Source organism: Columba livia, chromosome 3, assembly GCF_036013475.1.
Source record: "Columba livia isolate bColLiv1 breed racing homer chromosome 3, bColLiv1.pat.W.v2, whole genome shotgun sequence".
Taxonomy (NCBI): Eukaryota; Metazoa; Chordata; class Aves; order Columbiformes; family Columbidae; genus Columba; species Columba livia.
In genome coordinates, this window is record NC_088604.1 from 51,831,201 (window position 1) to 51,849,793 (window position 18,593).

At 47.2% G+C, this 18,593-nt stretch overlaps 2 protein-coding genes across 9 annotated transcripts in view; one reads left to right on the top strand and one right to left on the bottom strand.

Annotated features, from left to right (window-relative positions):
• The first annotated feature begins 300 nt into the window (after positions 1-300).
• Positions 301-7,804, top strand: VGLL2 (vestigial like family member 2). 6 transcript variants are annotated; one of them, XM_065056736.1, is made up of 4 exons: positions 301-1,076; positions 3,295-3,586; positions 5,338-5,848; positions 6,434-7,804. In XM_065056736.1, exons 1-4 carry the CDS (start codon positions 996-998, stop codon positions 6,576-6,578), a joined length of 1,029 nt encoding a protein of 342 aa, XP_064912808.1. In that variant the 5' UTR covers positions 301-995; the 3' UTR covers positions 6,579-7,804. The 6 variants fall into 6 exon arrangements, with proteins under 6 accessions (XP_064912808.1, XP_064912805.1, XP_005507504.1 ...); XM_065056733.1 differs by having other exon boundaries at positions 5,338-5,841; positions 6,495-7,804; XM_005507447.3 differs by having other exon boundaries at positions 5,338-5,841; positions 6,657-7,804.
• Positions 7,805-12,117: 4,313 nt separating this feature from the next.
• Positions 12,118-18,593, bottom strand: part of ROS1 (ROS proto-oncogene 1, receptor tyrosine kinase) — a 78,349-nt gene continuing 71,873 nt past the window's right edge. For 2 of the 3 annotated variants that reach the window (XM_065056728.1, XM_021294512.2), the window contains one exon: positions 12,119-18,396. In XM_065056728.1, the coding sequence (XP_064912800.1) occupies positions 18,251-18,396 (146 nt within the window). In that variant the 3' untranslated portion in view covers positions 12,119-18,250. Of the gene's footprint in view, positions 18,397-18,593 lie in introns of all 3 variants that reach the window. The other variant, XM_065056729.1, reaches the window with a different exon arrangement.

Sequence of the window (18,593 nt, forward strand, 5' to 3'; positions counted from 1 at the left end):
CATCTCCGTCAAAATTAGCGGTTAAGATGCATTCGCCTATTTACACCTCTGTGTGTCGTACTCAGCAGAAAGGCGGGGAGTAAATCCAGTTTACCTTCAAGATAATTTGTTCTTTCCACGTGCCTTTGCCCTCGGCGTTGTTTGAGTTTCTATTAAATGCAAAAGCATCTTCATTCCCGGCATTTTTAATGATTCAAAGTTTCTCGGAAGATTCCTCGTTCGAAGCCACCGATTTTTCCTCCTTTGCTTCGTCAGACCTTTCAGTTCCTGTAACTTTGGTGGTGGCATTTTGCGGCGGACGCCGGACTCGGTGGGATTAGAAGGGGTTACCCACATCCCTGCCTTTCCCGAGGCCCGGCTTCATCCACTTGGATAGCGGGGCTCGACGAGCCGGGGGGCGGCAGGAGCGTCCTGCCCGGGGGGCGCGGAGGGAGCCGGCACCGGCGGTGGGGCAGCACCCGGCACGGTGAGCACATGAAATAAATGAAACGAAAAGCAACCGGAGAGGGTCTGCCCTGCTGGGCAAGCCCCCCGCTTCCCCTGCAGCCGCTCCGCTTCACCGCACCCCGCGGCCGTCGGCGAGTCCCGGCGCGGTCGGGGCGGGAGGCGGGTGCTGGAGCTTCCCCCGCAACTCCCGCCCCGCTGCTCCAGGGCAGCCCCGGCTTCAGGAAGGGGCTCTGCCCGGCTCCCCCACCCCTGCCTCTCGCCGGGCCCGGGTCCGGGGCTGAAACTAGTCCCCGCACACGGTGCCCGCTGAGCCCCGCCGGCCCCGATGCGTTTGCGGGGAAAAGCCGCGCTATAGGGAGGGAGAGAGGCAGGGAAAGAGGACAGGGAGGGGTTGTCATATCAGCCCAGCGCGGCCTCATGCCCCCTCACTCCTCCCACCAATGAGTTCTGCCTCTTAACCCCCAGGAACCTCCCTCCCGCGAAGCACTACTCCACTTTGCAGAACACGGGTTGATGAGAAAAAAAATAATTCTCGGCCGCGGCCAGCCATGAGCTGTTTGGATGTTATGTACCAAGTCTACGGTCCTCCCCAGTCCTACTTCGCAGCAGCCTACAGCCCCTATCACCCGGTAAGTGCGGGGGGCAGCGGTGAAGAGGCAGAGGGTGGGAGGGGTGCCATCTGGAGGATGGTCGTCTGGGGCCTTACCAAAAGGAAAAAGGGAAAAGGAGAAGGGGAGGGGAAAGGGTGGAGGGGGGAAGATCTGGGAGCCTGCGATGGTGAGCGGAGCAGAACCGCATCCCACCTTGGCGCGGGGCTTGGCAGGGTACGTACCGCCGCGGCGACCGACGGGTTGCGGGCTGCCTCGAGAGCGATTTTATGCCTGCGACGGTTTTTTAGGGATTTTTTTTTTCCTTTTGCCGGGACGGGTTCTATTCAAGGGCAGCGATGCCCGCCGTTTGCACGAGGCCCGCGGGCAGTGGCGAGGACGAGCTGCCCGGGGCATTGCTCACCCCCTGCGCGCCGGCATCCCGGCCGCAGCCGCGGGAGCTACTTCGGGTAGATATTTTACCAGCACCTTGGCAAGGTGCTCCGGAATTACCCTCTGGAAGAATGGGACGCCAGAGTGCCAGGAGGGGTGCGGCGTTTCTCCGGCTTGGCGGAAGGGGAGGAAGCCCCGGTCCCGAACCGGGCAAGACCGGCTTCCCGCTCCTGCCGCCCGCTCGGCGGCGAGAACACGGTCCGTTCCACGAGCTCCCGCGGCGGCAGCGGTTGCCTGCGAGACCCGCAGGTACTTCGTGGCCGAGAGTCACGTCTCGCCGCCGCAGTGAGTTCAGCTCCGCCCGACTATCGCGGGTACCGATTAATCACTGAAAGTCGTTAAAAGGATCCCGCTGGCCGCGGGGATGTTTCGCGGCAAGCACAGCCCGCTGTGCGCGGGGAGCTGCCCTCCGCGTGATGCCTGCTGTCCCGCGTGGGTCAGGGCTCGTTTCCCCGGGTTGCACCTGCTGCCCGACGCTTTCTCTCTCGCCCTCTGTTTTTCCTCATTTTTTCCTCCCCCTTATCCCTTCCAGAAATTAATTCCTTCTTCCCTCAGCAAAACGAAAAAAGGGCAAGGATAGACAGAGCAGCACCCCGGGCCCGGGGCGGGCGGCAGCCCCCGTCGTGCGGGGCCGGTGCTGGAGCAAGCGGCTACGCGTAACCCCCGGCGTGGTGGTCCGTGTGCCACCTTCAGCGCCTGGCAGGGGAGCCGGAATACCTGTTAGAAATAGCAAATGATGTCTTCCCCCACCTTCCTTTCTTCTCCTACCCCCTACGCGGCGCACACGGCTTTGTGACATTTCTTAGGGGAATGATCATTACCTCAATGGCAGAGCCGGGAGCCAAGTGGAAAGGCCGTCGTCACGAAAGAGTGACATTATTAAATATCTCGCGTGTTTTGGCTCAGGACTTCGACCCGTCCCCTCGGTGCTTCCCCGGGGGCCCGCCCCAGGTCTCTGCCCGCAGCGGCCAAGCCCGGACTCCGCGTCCCCGTTGCTTATTTCTAAGAAACTCCCAGCAGCTGCGGACACGCTAACGCTGATAAAGAGAAAATGGGAAACATTCAGCAAACTTCTGTTTTCCCACACAGCGGGATCCAGTAAAAACAGAACGATCTCTTAGGAAATACCTGGAGCTTCTTGCTGACCAGGGAAATACCTTTTCTTCTTTTTCCCCCTGAAATGTGTTTGAGGCTGCCAGTGGTTTGTTTTGGTTTTGGTTGTTTGGTTTTTGTATGGTTGGGGTTTGTTTGGTTGGTTTTGTCTTCCTCCTCCTTGCCGCTGTGAGTTGCAGGACACTCTTCGGGTCAGATTTTTCGAGCCGGGGACCGAGCAGCGCTCGCCATCCCTGAGTGCGCGGCCGCCGCCTGCCCGCGGCCCCCGCTTCGTCCACCCATACCTCAGCCCCTTGGCGGCCACTGTCCCCCCAGGAGCCGGCCTTCAAAGTGCCTTCTTGTGCGGGATTTCGTGCTGGGGACCCGCCTGTGTAACCCCCCTATCCGGTACGGAGGCTATCTTGCTCCATCCCTGTCGACATCTCTGGGTTTCGGGTCCCCAGACTAACTTGCAGCCCCTTCGCTGCCTCCGCAGGGTGCGGCAGAAATGCTGCTGCGGGGTGCTGGGTGCTGCTGGTGGGACGGCCGGCAGCCGAGGACCAGACTTTTGCATCCTCTCGGAAAGCTCGCAGAAGCTGGCTCGGCGCTGCATCCCTGCTGCCACAGAGAGGGACAGCGCACCTTGCTGCGCTGCGTAACCGGCTCTATTTTCTTTCCTTCCTTCCCGCCCCCCGCCCCCTCGACTTTCCTCTAGAAACTCGCCTTTTACTCCAAAATGCAAGAAGCCCCGGAGAGCGGCAGCAGCGCCAGCGTCAGCAACTCCTTCTCCAGCCACCCCGCGACCAGCATCAAGGAGGAAGACTGCAGCCCCGAGAAGGAGCGACCCCCCGAGGCCGAGTACATTAGCTCCCGCTGCGTCCTCTTCACCTATTTCCAGGGGGACATCAGCGCCGTGGTGGACGAGCACTTCAGCCGGGCGCTCAGTCAGCCCAGCAGTTTCTCGCTCGGCAGCGCGAAAGTGGCGCGGAACGCCGGCTCCTGGCGCGGTGAGGCGCGGTGGAGGGCGGTGGGGTGCGGTGGGGTGCGTAGGGCGGCGGGACCCCGGTCCGGGACATCTCCCTCCACTCCGCCGGCCGCGGGTGCCTGGCGGGCAGCCCCTGGGAACCGGTTGTCCCGGCTCGGGAGCCGCAAGCTGCTTGTGTCTCTTACTGAAAAAAAGGAAGAGAAACCCCCGTTCTGTTTGCACTGTGCTTCCCGCTGCCCGTGCCAAGCGAGGTGTTTGGCAGAACCCAATCGCCTTTACACAGACGATTTACCTGACAGGGGCTGCAGCCAAACAAGCTGCTGAGGGATCCTCTCACTGTGGCTGTGGCAAGTGCCTCCCCTGTCGACACAGCCGGGGCAGCTTTAAGTCTAGTGTGGTGGTCATCAAAGGTGGGAACAAAGCAAAAGGCAAATGTGGAAATCATCTCACCAGCTTCCCGCTGCTAAGAACCAGATTGCGTATGTGCCTGGATCTTGTACTACATGTATCACCACCCTGGTTGTCTCTGCAGCAGAGACAAGGACCCTAAATTTCTGAAAATTACAGCTTTCAGACCTGCCCACAGCAGCGGCCCTGTGCTGGCAAGGCTGAGACTGCAGCTGATGTACAGTTCTCTGTAGCCATGCCCTATTCAACATGGACAAGCCTGCCAGGGTACCTGAGGAAGAGGGGAATGACCTTCTCCACTCTCTGCCCACCAGAGTCAGAGCAGGCACACCTTCTGTGGCAGTTTTGCGGACCCTTCCTTACAGGGTCATCCACTTAGCTAAGGGTCGGTTTCCCAGACCCTCCCTGAGTTGCTCTTGGTAGTTTCTAAGAACGAAATAGTAGTTTAAATATTTCACGGGCGAAAGATATTTGGTGTTGGAATTTATATCAGGAGAGGAGAGTCCTTTGCTCGTCTTGAACCTCTTTCCTTTCTCCTGAGTAATGCCAGGAGGCAGAACTTACCTACCTTCTTGCAAACACATATCAGGAGCATGGTTTTGTATGTCTCAGGAACAGTGCGCATTCCCAATTAATAATGCATAATGCTTATCTGCGCTATTAATAATCCTTAGTCCATCTTGTATGTTGCTTACTGAGTAAAGAAAATGTAGGGTCCTTGTCCTTTGCCCTGCCAGTCTCCAAAGATCTGCAGAGTGCCTCTCAAATGTGTTAACAATATACCCAAGAAACAGCCATAAGTCCAGTGTAATAGATGGGAAATTGCCCTCACGTGTTTAGAAAATTTGAGCTGGCCCTTAGTCACATCTCATGCTGTTCCTGCCCACTTTGAAACTGCACTGAAGTAGCAGCCGCTTTCCTGGCAGGTTCAGGCATTCTCTGAGGTGTTGGATGTAAATGCTCAGGCAGGGAGATTACTGCAAAAACAAACAAGAACAATCCAATCCTGGAAATTGCTGAGGTGCATAAAAGCTCCCGCTCAGTTTCTGTTACTGAGGAAAAGAGATGTTTCCCTCACCTTGGATAACAGCCTTTTATTTAAATACATAGTAAGAGAAACCTGGAGCAAATAGTTTCAGTTCCATGGGTGAGCCCTGGGCTAGGTGCGATGGATGTTTATCTGGAGGGGAATCTGTACTTGTTGGGAGTAATTTCTTGTGTTTGGCAATTTTGGGGGGGATAAACGGAAGGTGAGGGCTGGCTTGAGGGGATTTGGGAAGGGGCTGAGCCCTAGGGAAAAGAGGTCAGGGTTTGCTGGATGTGCTCATTGCTGTCTTTTCTTTCTCTCCCACTGCCTTCATCCAGATGGCTCCTTCCCGATGAGCCAGCGCAGCTTCCCCCCATCCTTCTGGAACAGCACGTACCAGCCTTCCTCGGTCCCAGCCACTCTGAGTAGCCCCCTGGCCGCTGCTGCCCACAGTGAGCTGCCCTTCGCCACCACTGACCCCTATGCACCCGCCTCTCTGCACGGACACCTGCACCAGGGTGGCCCCGAGCCCTGGCACCATGCCCACCACCACCACCACCACCACCCCTACATCGGGACACAGAGCACTGCTTACCCCCGCCCTGCCGCCATGCACGAGGTCTACGGGCCCCACTTCGACCCCCGCTACGGCTCGCTCCTGGTGCCCACCGCCTCCGTCCGCCCTCACCGCCTCACCCCCGCCTCTGTGCCCACACCGGTCAGCCCCCCCTGCGAACTCGGCAAGAGTGAGGCAGGCACCGCTGCGGCCTGGACAACACCAGGACCCTTTCCCAGCGCAGCGGGGGACATGACACAGAGCCTCAGCCTCAATGTGGATGCAGGTAAAGAGCTGTCCTTGACCTCTCTGGGTCCCCTCAGCTCAACTGCACCCCTGCTCGCCACAGCCCTCACACCACCCAGAGTAGTGGGGATGGACCCTCTGTGGTGGGGTGGATGGGGTACTGCTCTAGGGGGACAAATTGGGGGTGGAAGCGCCATGGGAGGTATCTGAGCTCTACCCTGGGTGCCCTTCTTGGGGCTCTCAGGTCAGGCAAGTAAGGAAGGGGAGGGCAAAAATGGGACAGGGCAACACACCTACACCCCCACAACTTCTTTTGAATTTCTGACACCCACAAATATGCCCTGAGGGTACAGGTTGCTTTGTGGTACTCTTATCCCGGTGCTGGCCCCTCTTCTGCCTTGAGCAGAAAGAGCTGGGAGCAGGACAGAGCTATCCCAAAGGTCACGGCTCAGTCCCACCACAAATGGCTCCTTACAGTGGCCTCACTGTAGGCAGGAGGGAGGTGTGCCTGCCTGCCATCTGGTTGGGGTCTTCTCCTTGCTCCACAGCCTCCTGGGGCTCCAGAGAGTCCGTGCTTTAGACTGATTCCTGATTTCACCTGGCAGAAATGCAGTTTATCTTTCTCTGTCCTTAAATGCCTGTACCTATTTTTCTTCTTCCTTTTTTTTTTTTTTTTCTTCTCTCCGTTCTCAGGTTTGCAGCCTCAGGATAAAAGCAAGGATCTATACTGGTTTTAGAGCTGTCCTTCACTCTTCTTCCCCTGGCTCTCCCCTGTAGATCTCTGCCTGTTAGACATGGTGGCATTCGGAGCTGAAATCGGGTCAGTTTGTAACAGCTTCTGATCTTGGTTTGCAGCTCGCCGTTACTCCTTCTGTGGTGGATCCCTTCTGAGCTGATGTGCTGACACAAAGACTCCCAGATCCCCCCTTGCCCTTTTCCAAGCCCACTGTGGCCCTGCAGCTTGGGGAAAGACAACAGGACTTAAAAGGACCTGGCATTGCAAGGATGATACTTCAGACTTATTTTGGAGAGGAAGATCCTGTTGTTGAGAGAGGAGAGCCAAAGACATTGAAGTTCTATTTAAGCAGAGCCCATACCCAGAACTGCAGTCAGTCTACTCTAAAAGAGTTAAATGACATCATGGATGGTGATGCAAAACCACTGGCCTTCGTACAGGGGTCAGAGGAAATCATGGGGGCTTTTTCGTAGTGGTATGAATATTTTTTTATGGCAGTGAAAATTATTTCTCAAATGCAAACATGGGAAAGCTACTTAGCAGTCTTGAACTGGATTTATACTTTACATTATAGAAAAGTAAAAGGAGAAGAAACTGGAACTCATTAACATTTTTGAATTATCAAGGAACTGTTCAGGTTTTTCAGCTTTGTGGTTGTGAGTGGCAAGTGTCTGGCTGGGGCCACCTGCCCCGGGCTTACAGAGATGCAGCTGTTCCACGCACAACTGCTCAGACCCCAGAAAGACAAAAAAGCAAGGTGGCACTTCTCAGACTTTGGCACAACATTTGCATTGGATATAAAACAGTTGTTTGGTTGTGGTTTTTTGGTTTTGTTTTTTACAAGAAACATTTTCTGGTGAAAGAAACGCCCCCTTTAAAGCAGGGGAAGGAAACATGTGAAGAACTGCTTGCCCTCAACCCAGCAGCCTTTACGAGGAACATCTGAAGGAAAGGCACATAGTGGACAATAGGTCTGAGTTGCCTCTAACATTTCTCTTTGTCTTCTTGTTGCTGTCATTTTGTCACTTTAATAGTTGTTTTGTTTTGTTTGGGTTTTTTTGAAGGAGGAATAAGGTATCTATTTAACAGTAGAAAAGCTGTATTAAAGGTATCTCCTTCTTTCACCCTGTGTGCTTTTATGAAGAATTAAATTAAATAAGAGAAATGAAACATACTGGAAGCTTCAGGATGAAACAGGAAAAATGCCTATGATGTGGATTAAGTGAGTTATTTTATTACTTTGCATTAAAAATAAATAGAAATTCTAGCAGTTGAAAATATTTCATTACTGAGTAAAAAACGCAGTGATAAATACAAAAGATAAGAAAATTCTAGTTTGTTGCAGTGCTACATTTTAGTGTACGGTGTATTTGTAAGATAGGTTAATGTAAGGGGTCTGCTCCATAATAGCAGATGTTTCTTCATAAAGCTGATAGAAGAGGGGACTGTAGCATTCAGCATTGCTATTGCACAAGTAAATTAAAATACTATTATAGGGTGATGAACAATTAATGAAACAGAGCATAAGTGGCAATTTCCCCTTAAACGCTGACTATTTACAAGCAAAGCATCTGCTCCCAACACTACTGTGCTTTGTTTTGTTCTAATTTTTCTTAATATTACTTCTCTGACACTGGGAAAAGCAGTAGAAAATGGACTTTTCTGCTATGATGAGAGTTTTTAACTTCTGACGCTCTCACGTAATCTGACATAATGTTCACCAGGTGTCAGAAATGGAGTTATGAATAACCAAAACACTCTTCTCCTAGGTTTCAGCTCAGCCATAACTCCTTTTATGGGAAAGACTAGGAATCCCAATAGTAAGAATGCCCTGACACAGTGTGAGTAAATATTGTGAGAAGTTGACAAGGAGCTGCTTTGAAATACACTGTGTGTGGAACATCCCTGGCCAGAGCTCGGCACATGGCAGAAGGTGACTTGCTGTGATTCCTTTAGACAAACACACACCTGAGCATTTCGCCCTCAGCCTCCAGTCAGCCAGAGCCCAGACAAGCTGTAAAGGGCAAGGGAAGGACTCCAGAATTTATATGACTGGTTAAACCAAAAACATTCTAAGGTGTCTAGTAAGAAAAAAGGCAGCAGGGCTTTGCAGGAGAAAAGTAGCTGAAAATGACATTTACTGTTGCAGAGGCTTGGAGCTAACAGGATCACTCTGTAGCATTTGCCTGTGGTTTTCTTTAGGGTGTTTTTAAAGTTTGTTTGTTTGTTTGTTGTTTGTTGTTGTTGTTTTTTAATATTAATGTAGCTCTAGCATTGGTTGTGCTTCATCAGAATAGTTTCATTTTTCTTTCTTTTTCTCCCCTGTCCTCTATAATTCACAATAAGAAGGACTGGGCAATACAGCCCAAATACATTCAGAAATATTCACGTAAGTGCAAACCAGTCATATGCTTTATGGGCATTTACAATCCATTTGGACTGTGAATGTTTCCAAGCATGAGAGTTTATACAATGAATACATTAATATTGTCTTTGACATTTGTTCTTCAGGTACTCTTTTTTATTGTTGTATTGTGAGAGCATCTGAAGGCGAGATTGTGGCTCAAGGTGTTAGATGCTATGCAAACAATTTTTTAAAAATGTTCCTACTCCAGATGAAGTGCAGCCTGAAAGTGCACACGCCATATTTTGGCTAATCCCTGCAGAGTTTTGCTCAGTCAGCATTACTCTGACTCCAGAGGCACCGCTCACAGCATCTACCTTTAACATTTGAGAGTGTATCTTTGCAGGACTGGAGCCAGCTCCTAATGCAGTAACAGTGCAAATAAGCTCGATGCCATTTCACAGGTCTGTTTTATTCCTCTTTGCTTCATAGATTGATTGCTTAATCATGAATGCCTGCAGGAAATCTGGAAATAGAAAAGAAATGCTTCTTATATGTTACATATGTCTTGTATGTCATGTGTTTGTCACACACCAAAAGAACAGGGCTGTGGGTCTCTTTTCTGTAGCCCAAAGAGCAGATCATCCCACTGCCCCTTTCGTGAGTGTTGTGCAGAGGTCTGAACCGGCTTGTGCTCTCTACCTGCCCACCTGACAAAAAAAGGAGCCTGGCTGGGACAGACAGACAAACAAGCTCCCAGCCCTTTCATGCAGAGTCCAGGGAAGGAGGCAGAGGGATGGGATCTGCCCCAGAGCATGGCAGTACAGGGTGTAGCGAAAGGATCCACTGATACCAAGAGTGGTTTGTAGAAGTTTGCAGAGTGAACTCTGAGTGTATTCACTGCACACATTTATTTCCCATTCTGAAAATTACTGAAACTTGGCAAAGCACAAAATAATACAATTTAAATCAACTCCGAGGTTAATAATGATCTATCAAGGAAAGGCTGGAAGTAAGGATGGGATATAGTATTTGTGGTCATAGTCTCCACTTTGTTTTAATAAGGGTTTCACTTCAGTACAGCTGCAGTTTCAAGAACGTGGCAGAGAGCTCTTTAGACACATCCATATGTGGCCCTGCACTTACAGTGTGATGTTGGCGAGCCTTAGGGTAACCTTCCTTGCTTCCCGTCTCCTTTTCCAGTGGATTTTCCATAGGACTGCCCAGCAGAGGAGGAGCAGGCAAGGAGAGCGAGGGTGAAAGAGTCTGAGTAATCCCTTGTGCCTCCGCTGGACTGTGCGCTGCCTGTCTCTGGGGAAATGTATCTGCCCTGTCTCCTCCTTGGGTCAGGCGGGACAGCCGTCCCTTCTCGCCTTCCCTTTGAAGTCCTGTTTAGGTTCCCAGCGAGCTCTAGTGAGGGCTTAAAGGTTGGTCCCTTCCCAGAAGGGAGGAAAATGCTGCTGGTGGCTTTAGATGCACCAGCATTCTCAGACTGGTAGTTCTCGTGCATCTTTTTCTGGGCAAGGGTTGTAATTAACATGCCCTTTTGATTACAGAAGGGTGAGACCACTCCTCTGGGGGATTGCGACATCCTGGCTGGCTTCCCTGGCCTGCTACCCAGAGGAGCAGTTGTGGCAGGGGAAGGAGAGAGGCTCATGGTGTGATTATCCAGAGGAGTGAGGTATTGATTCTGTAGGCTAGGGAATTTTGCTTAGGGAAATGGGAATAAAAAATGGGAATAAAAAGAAAAAAGAAAAAATGAAAAAGAAAAAAGAAAAAGAAAAAGAAAAAGAAAAAGAAAAAGAAAAAGAAAAAGAAAAAGAAAAAGATTAAAAAAAAAGAAAGAAAAAAAAAAGAAAAAAAAAAAAAAGAAAAATCTTTACTTCAATCAGCCCCCAGGCTTTGGGTCTCCAGCCTTGGCAACCATACTGTTAATTTAATTCCCAGAATGGTTAGACTGTTCCCTAAACCGACTGTACAAGCAGCTCAGGCCAGCAGGTCCCCCTGTTCAGGTCCGTCTCTAATCACAGAGGAGGAGTTACCTTTGCAGTGCACCTTCTACTGCCTCCACAGCCCAGCATAACCCACAAATCATGTGCACCAACCTGTGAGTGTAAACTGTAACAGAGAGGCGCTGAGGGATCATGTTCTTCCCTCCTCCTGCCCCTGCCTTCTGTGCATCAGGTCCTGTGGGAGAAGGGGAAGGCACTGGAGGAGCCCAGGCAAGGTGTAGAGGTGTGGGGTGCAGGGTTCCGGGAGCAGGGTGCAGGTTGCAAGGGTGCAGGGGTGCACATCCCTGGGCCCCACTCACACGCAAGGCTGTCTCCCTTTGCCATGCTTGCCTGCAGCTCACAAAAGCACAGGCTGACAGGGGACTGAACCATTTCTTTGAGGTTGTGCCAGTTGCTTATTTACATCCACAGTAAAGGCAGGATAAATACAAAACAGAAGAGCTGTCCCACTAGGAGTTGTAATACCACACTGGATGTTACTGAGGGGGCTCCATCTCCCCATTACATGGGATATTCCCACCCGGCCAAGGAACGGCTGCAATGCACCCTCCTCATTCATCACACCCCCCAACTTCTCCACTCATCTTCTTCTTGACTTCTGGATCAAGGCCTGACTCTGCATCTCATCCCCTCTCTGTTCTTCTGCCACAGCCTGTCTCTCCCTTACCACACACACTTCCGTGGCCCCATGCTGCAGCAATGAGGAGCAAAGAAATGGCATTAGGAGGGACACAAACTTTTCCATCACTGCTGTTTGCATGGAGTTGAAGCACGAGTATTTGTACAATAAACAGACTTGAACAAACATAAACCCTCTGCAGAAGAGCCAATCCTGTACCATATCCCTGTGGATATCCCTGTGGTAGGAACCAAGCCCTAATCCCTGATCCAGTGGAACAACTCTTTTTTTTTCCACAGAGGCCTAAAGAGCTGCGACAGCCCCAGTCGCACACAGACACAAATGATTATTCTCTCTTGACAGAGCTGCACAGCTCCCTCCTTGTATCTAACTGCAGTCCCAGTGAGTTGGATCAGGAAAGAGAGACACTTGATAGCTGCTGTTTCCGTGGTTGAAATATTTGTGAAGTTAGCGCATAATCTGAAAGCAGAAGCTAATAAATTATAGGGTGCTAATTGGGGCCGGAGTGGAGCTGTCAATCATATTATCCTAAACACACGGAGACCCTCATAACCTAAAAAGGCAAGAGAGCCTCCAGGAGCAGCTCCCAGTTGTCACTAGCCATGACCTCCACTTCAGTGAGAGCACAGAGAGTCAAGGCAGAGAATTTATTCTGCTAAGAAAACACAAATCCCGTGTTTAAGAGGGCACTTGTATTTGGTTTTGTTTGCCCTCTTTGGGAGTGTATTTCTCAGGGCACTTTATTGGTTTGTTCTGCCACTTCTCTTGACATTCTTGCAATTTTAAAAAAATACAAATCAGATAAGAATTTGCAATTTTTATATATGCATAGTCCTTAGAGTAACAGTCATAAATTTTTAGTCACAGTCCAAACTCTTTGCATATAGGCCTGTTTTCTAAAAGCCATCTTATTGCTCACATTTATTTTTTTTTTTCTTCTCATGCCCCAGAAACACATAAACTACTTTGAAGCTGCAGGAGTCTATGATCTGGGCCAAAACACAAGTGTACAAACACAGTAGCAACCGGGCACTTGCATCTCTAGTCACTTTGTCACCACCTTTTCTTATGCTGCTTTCAAGATCAAGTATTTTACTCGTAAATTAATTTCTATATGGAGACAGGTAGGCCTTTCAGAAAGCATTCCTTGCACAAAAGATCTGAAAAACATTAGAAGCAACCCAAAAGTTAGAAGTGGAAAAGCTTGATTTTGGTGGCAGTATGACTATGGGATGCAGGCCTGACAACTGAGCCTTAAGGTCCAGCCCTTTTGCTGGTGACACGTCACTCAGCTCTCAGTGACCACCTAAACTTACTGCCGCAAGACCACATGATTAAGTATACAAAGACTTTTAAAGATACTACTAAATGTGTGATTTTTTTCCCTCATTTTTGATCCCTGTGTTAATTATTTAATGCCAGCCTTGAATGCTGGCAAGAAATAGGACCAACAGTCCCTTCTCTGCTTGCTTCTTTGAAGAGAAGTGACAACGTCTGATCTGGTGATGCTGCCACTAAAGCCAAGAGCCACCTCTGAGTGGGGTAGGCAAGAGGACATATTTGGCAACCAACCATGGTTTATCATGGCCACTAGTTTTGTTTCAGTAGATTCAGGTACAGGATAATTCTTTGCGCCTTAAGCAACAGACTCAAAAATTAAAGAGTAATGCCTCTAGTAGGATAACAAAGACTATGTCCACAGACAAACAGATGGAAGCACAAAGCTGGAAAAGTCCTACTTGAAGAACACAAGGCTGCGCCATGTAAGTAGGTTTTCATCCTTGGGGATGTGGTGATATCGGACTGAAGAAATACAAAGATGTAAGAGAAGATATTTTCATAAAAGGTTAATTCTGTGACTCCCAGACTTCTGCCTCTCCTGTTTCTCTGTAAGAGAAAGCTAAATATATTTGTGATTGGAAATTACTGAGCACTTACACATGGTCAGCCCACCTGGAAAGGTGCAAAAATTGGATAGGTGAAGAGAAATACACCAGGAGATTAATCAGAGTGGTGAGATTTTGGTGCTACAAAACATGTTGAAACTCCACTGAGTTTCCTATAGGATAGATGAAGAGGTAACTGTAGTTGCTTACTGTAGTGCATAGGAGAACAAAAGCATTTCAGTCGCCACATCTCTGACAAGTACTAAGTGACTTGTCAGAGAAGATAGGAGAGAAAAAACATCAGGAAAAAGAAGATCCAGCTATGTCAACAGCATTGCAAAAGGGATTGGTATCTAAACAGAGAGTGGCTGTTTCACAGTTCAGTTCTTACCGTAAAAGATAGAAGGCGGTGATGAACATCCTCCAAAGGGAAGACGTCATCTGAAGAAGAAGTTAACACATTATTAAAAAGGTCATTTTATATGGCAGTATCAGTCATGTCACTGGCAATAATGACAATATTTTGGCATCATCACTTGGCTTTGATGCACTGGGTTTCTGGTTATTTATTAGAGTTAAAACATAATGTCAGTTAGAGGTGCCAAGTGTCATTATAAATAGACCCATGATCACTTGAAAAATCCACCTGGTATGCAAGCTCATACAACTCACTCCAATGTGTGTTTGTGTATAAGGAAAACTTTCAAGAATCGGTTAAAAGAAATGAAGGTAAACCAGAATTTTTTAGCCACCATCAGACCTGTCAGGGCTATTTTACAGACATTCTTTTCTATAATGACTATTTTCAAGTCTGTTGTAGCTGAGTTAAGATCAACTTTGTGTAGAAAGACATAAATTTGAATCTAGAAGGAAGCTTGCCTTCACAGTTCTTATTAAAATGTGCAGTCTTAAACCTGTATCGCAAAGAGTCAGTTTCACCTGGTTGTGTGCCTTCATATGCAGCGTGCCACAGATACCAGAGGAAAAAAAAAGAAAAGCCACCAAAAGATGGAGGTATTAGTCAATTAAAGTAGACAGTAAAACTGTTCTGAAAACAGCCAAGGGAAGAAAGGGTTCAGTGGCCCTGCCATAAAGATCTTTGTGTCCTTTCATACAGGTATTTAGGAAACCAAATTTTGAGGGATCTTGTGATCTGAAGGGTCTTACTAGTCTCTCTTACCTAGGGTACCAGGAAAGCTGAGAAACAACATCTTATTTCTCAGCCCTGGGCCCTGGCTCAAGCTTCTCACATAAGTAAGGCTGTGGTGAACTCAGCTTCTGCCTTTCTTGTCCCTGCCACTTATTTGTTTTTTGCAGGTAAAGAAGACTAATAGAAAACGCTCATGTTAGCAGTGTAGCTGCATGACCTTTTGCCTTTCTGATAGTTATTAAGTTCCCTGAATCTTGGGACGATGCCATTGAATGACTGACAGTAAAGTCTCCCAGAGAAGATGAGACTTGAATGTTAAGTATAAAAAAGGCAAAGAAACCATCTGAAGGCCTTACATTTTTCAGTCCTATGTGGTACAAGCAAGCACATATTTTGCTTTCCATATCTCAAAAAATCCTCTTTTCAAACTGTGTAAGTTTTGTCTTTGGAGATCCTGACAGCCACAATCCCATAACTCATGTCAGGCTGCTGAGTGGTCCCTCTGTGGCACATGGGCATGAGTGAGTGATCCCACTGAAGCCTGGCATGTCTCGCAGCAGCAGCTACATGTAAATTTTCTATAAGTTTATCTGTGACCCAGTAAGGACTTAATATTTTTGTCATAAAGCATTATTTTTTTTGTTGTAGGATCTTGACTGTGGTCCTGAATGGAAAACATGAGGTACGCCGCTTTTGGATAGATCTGGTCACGAGGCTCAAAGGCCCTTGCAAACAACTCTGAAAAACAGAAGTGCACTGATGGTCAGGTGTTACCATCCGCTGTAGACCAAGGGAAATGATGACAGCAGACCTAGAATTGATGCCACTGGAAATGCTGCCTTAGTAAATATGTAGCATCTGCCCTGGCCCTTCACATTTACAAAATAATTTAAAAACTTTAATTAATCACCACAGTATTTGTGTTATGTTGTAGTAAATACTATTCATAGGTAGCAGTAATTATTTTTCGTCCGTTCATAGGGATGTCAAGTTTGCAGCTGAGAGATTAAATAAGCCAACTAAAGCCACATAGTATGTCCATGTCTGTCCAAGCACGGCTCAGAGTTCAGTCATTGCCAGCACTAGTGGGTTGTGTATGGTATCACGTCCTGCAGCATGCTCACCATCATTCCTCAGGGATCTCGCCAAGTGTTTGTGTTGGCATCAAGAAGCAAGTAAGATCTTGAGACAGGAACCGGCTGCAAACCAGAGACTCACCTGGGACATCAGCACCTGGCACCACACGTCTCCTCTTCCTGGGCAGGTTAGAGACTGTGCGGGGTATGGCTGGGATGGAGTTCATTTTCTTCATAGCAGCTTCTCTTCAATGAGATAGAGAAGGTGAAGTGATGAAGATGTGTGAAGAAAAGGGCGATAGGGAAACATAAGGGATTAAGAAACTCTTTGTGAGTGTCATCACGAGTAAATGCAAGTGAAGCAAGTTTGCATACAGCAAATTCAGCTTTACCATGACTCAGTGGAATAGTTGTGTTTGCATCCTTTCTCTAAGGCAGGGAAGTGAGGGAGAATGGAGTGACGGATAGGGTCATGCTCAGAGCTGACAAACTGTATCACTCAGCATCCCTCAGATCACTGCATGTATGGGGAGGGTTAGGTATTGTGTCTTTCACTGAATTCAGCAAGTTGTAGATCAGGATCCCTAGATTTGGATTGCAAGATTTGTGTTTCATCCAGTCCAATCCATTTTTCATGTTATTAGGTGCAAAAGGCGTAGATCACTGGTCAATATCCTGAACTTTCATTTATTGGCAATGTGTTAAACTTGACATTTTCTTCTTCATCATGCTGTGAGAAATCCTCCATTAAAGTTAGTCTTGTCTTGAAACACTTAGAAAATGTTGAGAAAGCAAGAGTTATCTTCCCCTTTGTTTTTTTCTGTGCTGCTTTGGGTATTCATGGCTACTTTAAGAACTCAGGGGTGTTACTTCTGGCTGCTGTATGCCACTGACACTCATCTTGCCCGCTAACCTATTTTCCCTGTGTTGGACAGGCTCTTGCGTGAATCTTTTCCAACTCAGACCTACACAAATCTGAACTGACTTGGGTTATCACATCACAGACACGATCATGAGGCCTGTGAAAGGTGTTGCCTAGACAAAAAATTGGAAGGATTCTAGGCCTTTCCTGCTAAAGAAAAACATATCATATGAAGTCCCACTGATTTGCAAAACCTTTGTTTGTGGCTTGCTGACTGAGCAGTACTTTGTAGTCAGGTGAAATTACACACATACATGAAGTCATCCAGGTGTGATGAGTACAGAACTGGGGTCTTCTTGGTTTCTGACCAGCACATGCTACTGGTTAGTAAACATTATTCATGTTTAAGTTACTGAAATGGAAGGAATGGCTGCACAACCACTCAAGCAGCACTTGAAGAGCAAGGAAACATTATACGGTATTTATATATTTGTTTGTCACTCAGGGTCTGTTAAGCATACCTTAGAATTAAAAAACAAAATGTTGCAGTTATTGTTATTAGCAAATCTGGCTTGTGCACTAATTTGTAGGTGAAGAAAAAAATTTACATAATTATAGACTGCTTGAATGAGCTTTGTCAGGGACTTTGAAGAATCCTAATTTAAAAGATGGCCATTTCTGTTTCTTTTGAGTAAAATGGTCAAACCCTTAATTTCTTGTTCATTTGTGTTGGATCTTCATTTAAAAAACTTTTGAAGCTTGATTTCAGTGGAGTCACATCTTAAAAATATGTACATTCTGACATCAGATAGTGCCTTTATTACTTTCCAGTGTCTCCCATTATCAAATATTTGCATAAAATCAGAGCATATTTCTAGCTTCCTGACAGATGTCAGTGAAGAGCTCTGCATAATTTGCAAACTTTTATTCATGATGAAATGTTCCAAAAAGTTCATTGTTGTCTTTTATTCAATTATGATTTATATATATAATTTTATTATCTACTTTGACTTGATCTTCCAACACATCAAGGAAAAGTACCTCCCTTCACCCAGTCTGATAAAAAATAAGCAAGGATGATGAACATTAAAAAGGGAAAGCAAAATAAATGTAAGAAAAAAGGACTGTCTAGATTCACACATCAATCACTGGGCAACTAAACATTCAAGATGACTGCAAACATTTGCATAAATTAAATAATGAAATAGACCATTCCCAGCAATGGACAACCCAGACCCCTTCAATTCTTTTCTGATTTGGAGTTCACTAGGAATTTATGCTACTTTTTCAATTTGTAAAGACTTATTTGTGCACAATGAAGCTATATTTCAACTGGTTTTTTCTTTTCATGAGTGAGTTTGTCCCTTCTTTGAAACAGCACACCAGTGCTCCCTTTTTGGAAGGACTTCCTGCATCTGAGGCATATGTGATTGCATGAGTTTGGTCAACACTACAGTAAAATCATTTACTGTCTGATTATAAGTTTTATTCCCTTAAACTATCTCCTGTGAAACACCCAAACCATAACATGTAGAAAATTAAAAGTTACGTAATTGTTGTCTTATTCTGCTACACATTATTCAGTACCTTATGGTATTTTCTGATAGTTTTAGTGTTTTAGAAAGCTGTTGGGTTTTTAAGACATCTCTGTGACAATGTGCTGACTATTTTCCTTGGCTTTTGTCTTCTTTGATAGAGCTTTTTCTCTTCTTTCCCTCCTTCTCTCAAACAGAGGGAACCATATTAAGTATGTTCAGCAGAACTAATGCTTCCTTGATCTTGCTTGCCTTCTTTGACTAATACCAAATAATTTAAGCCCTCTTGATTCCTCGTTTCCATCATCATGGCTGAAAGAATACTGTCCGAATCTGCACATGGAACGTCACTATCTGTATTAAAAAACAAACAAAAAAAAAGACAACAGCCCAGTGATACACATGTAGTATTAGAAAGTAAACAACATCAAACAGCTGTTGGAGAAAGTTGGCTTAGTGACCACATAAAGAGTGACTGACGATTCAGATTTGTTTTCTGCTTTTGCCTATGTGGATTATAGCTTTAAGCAAATCACTAGGGAAGTTTGGCC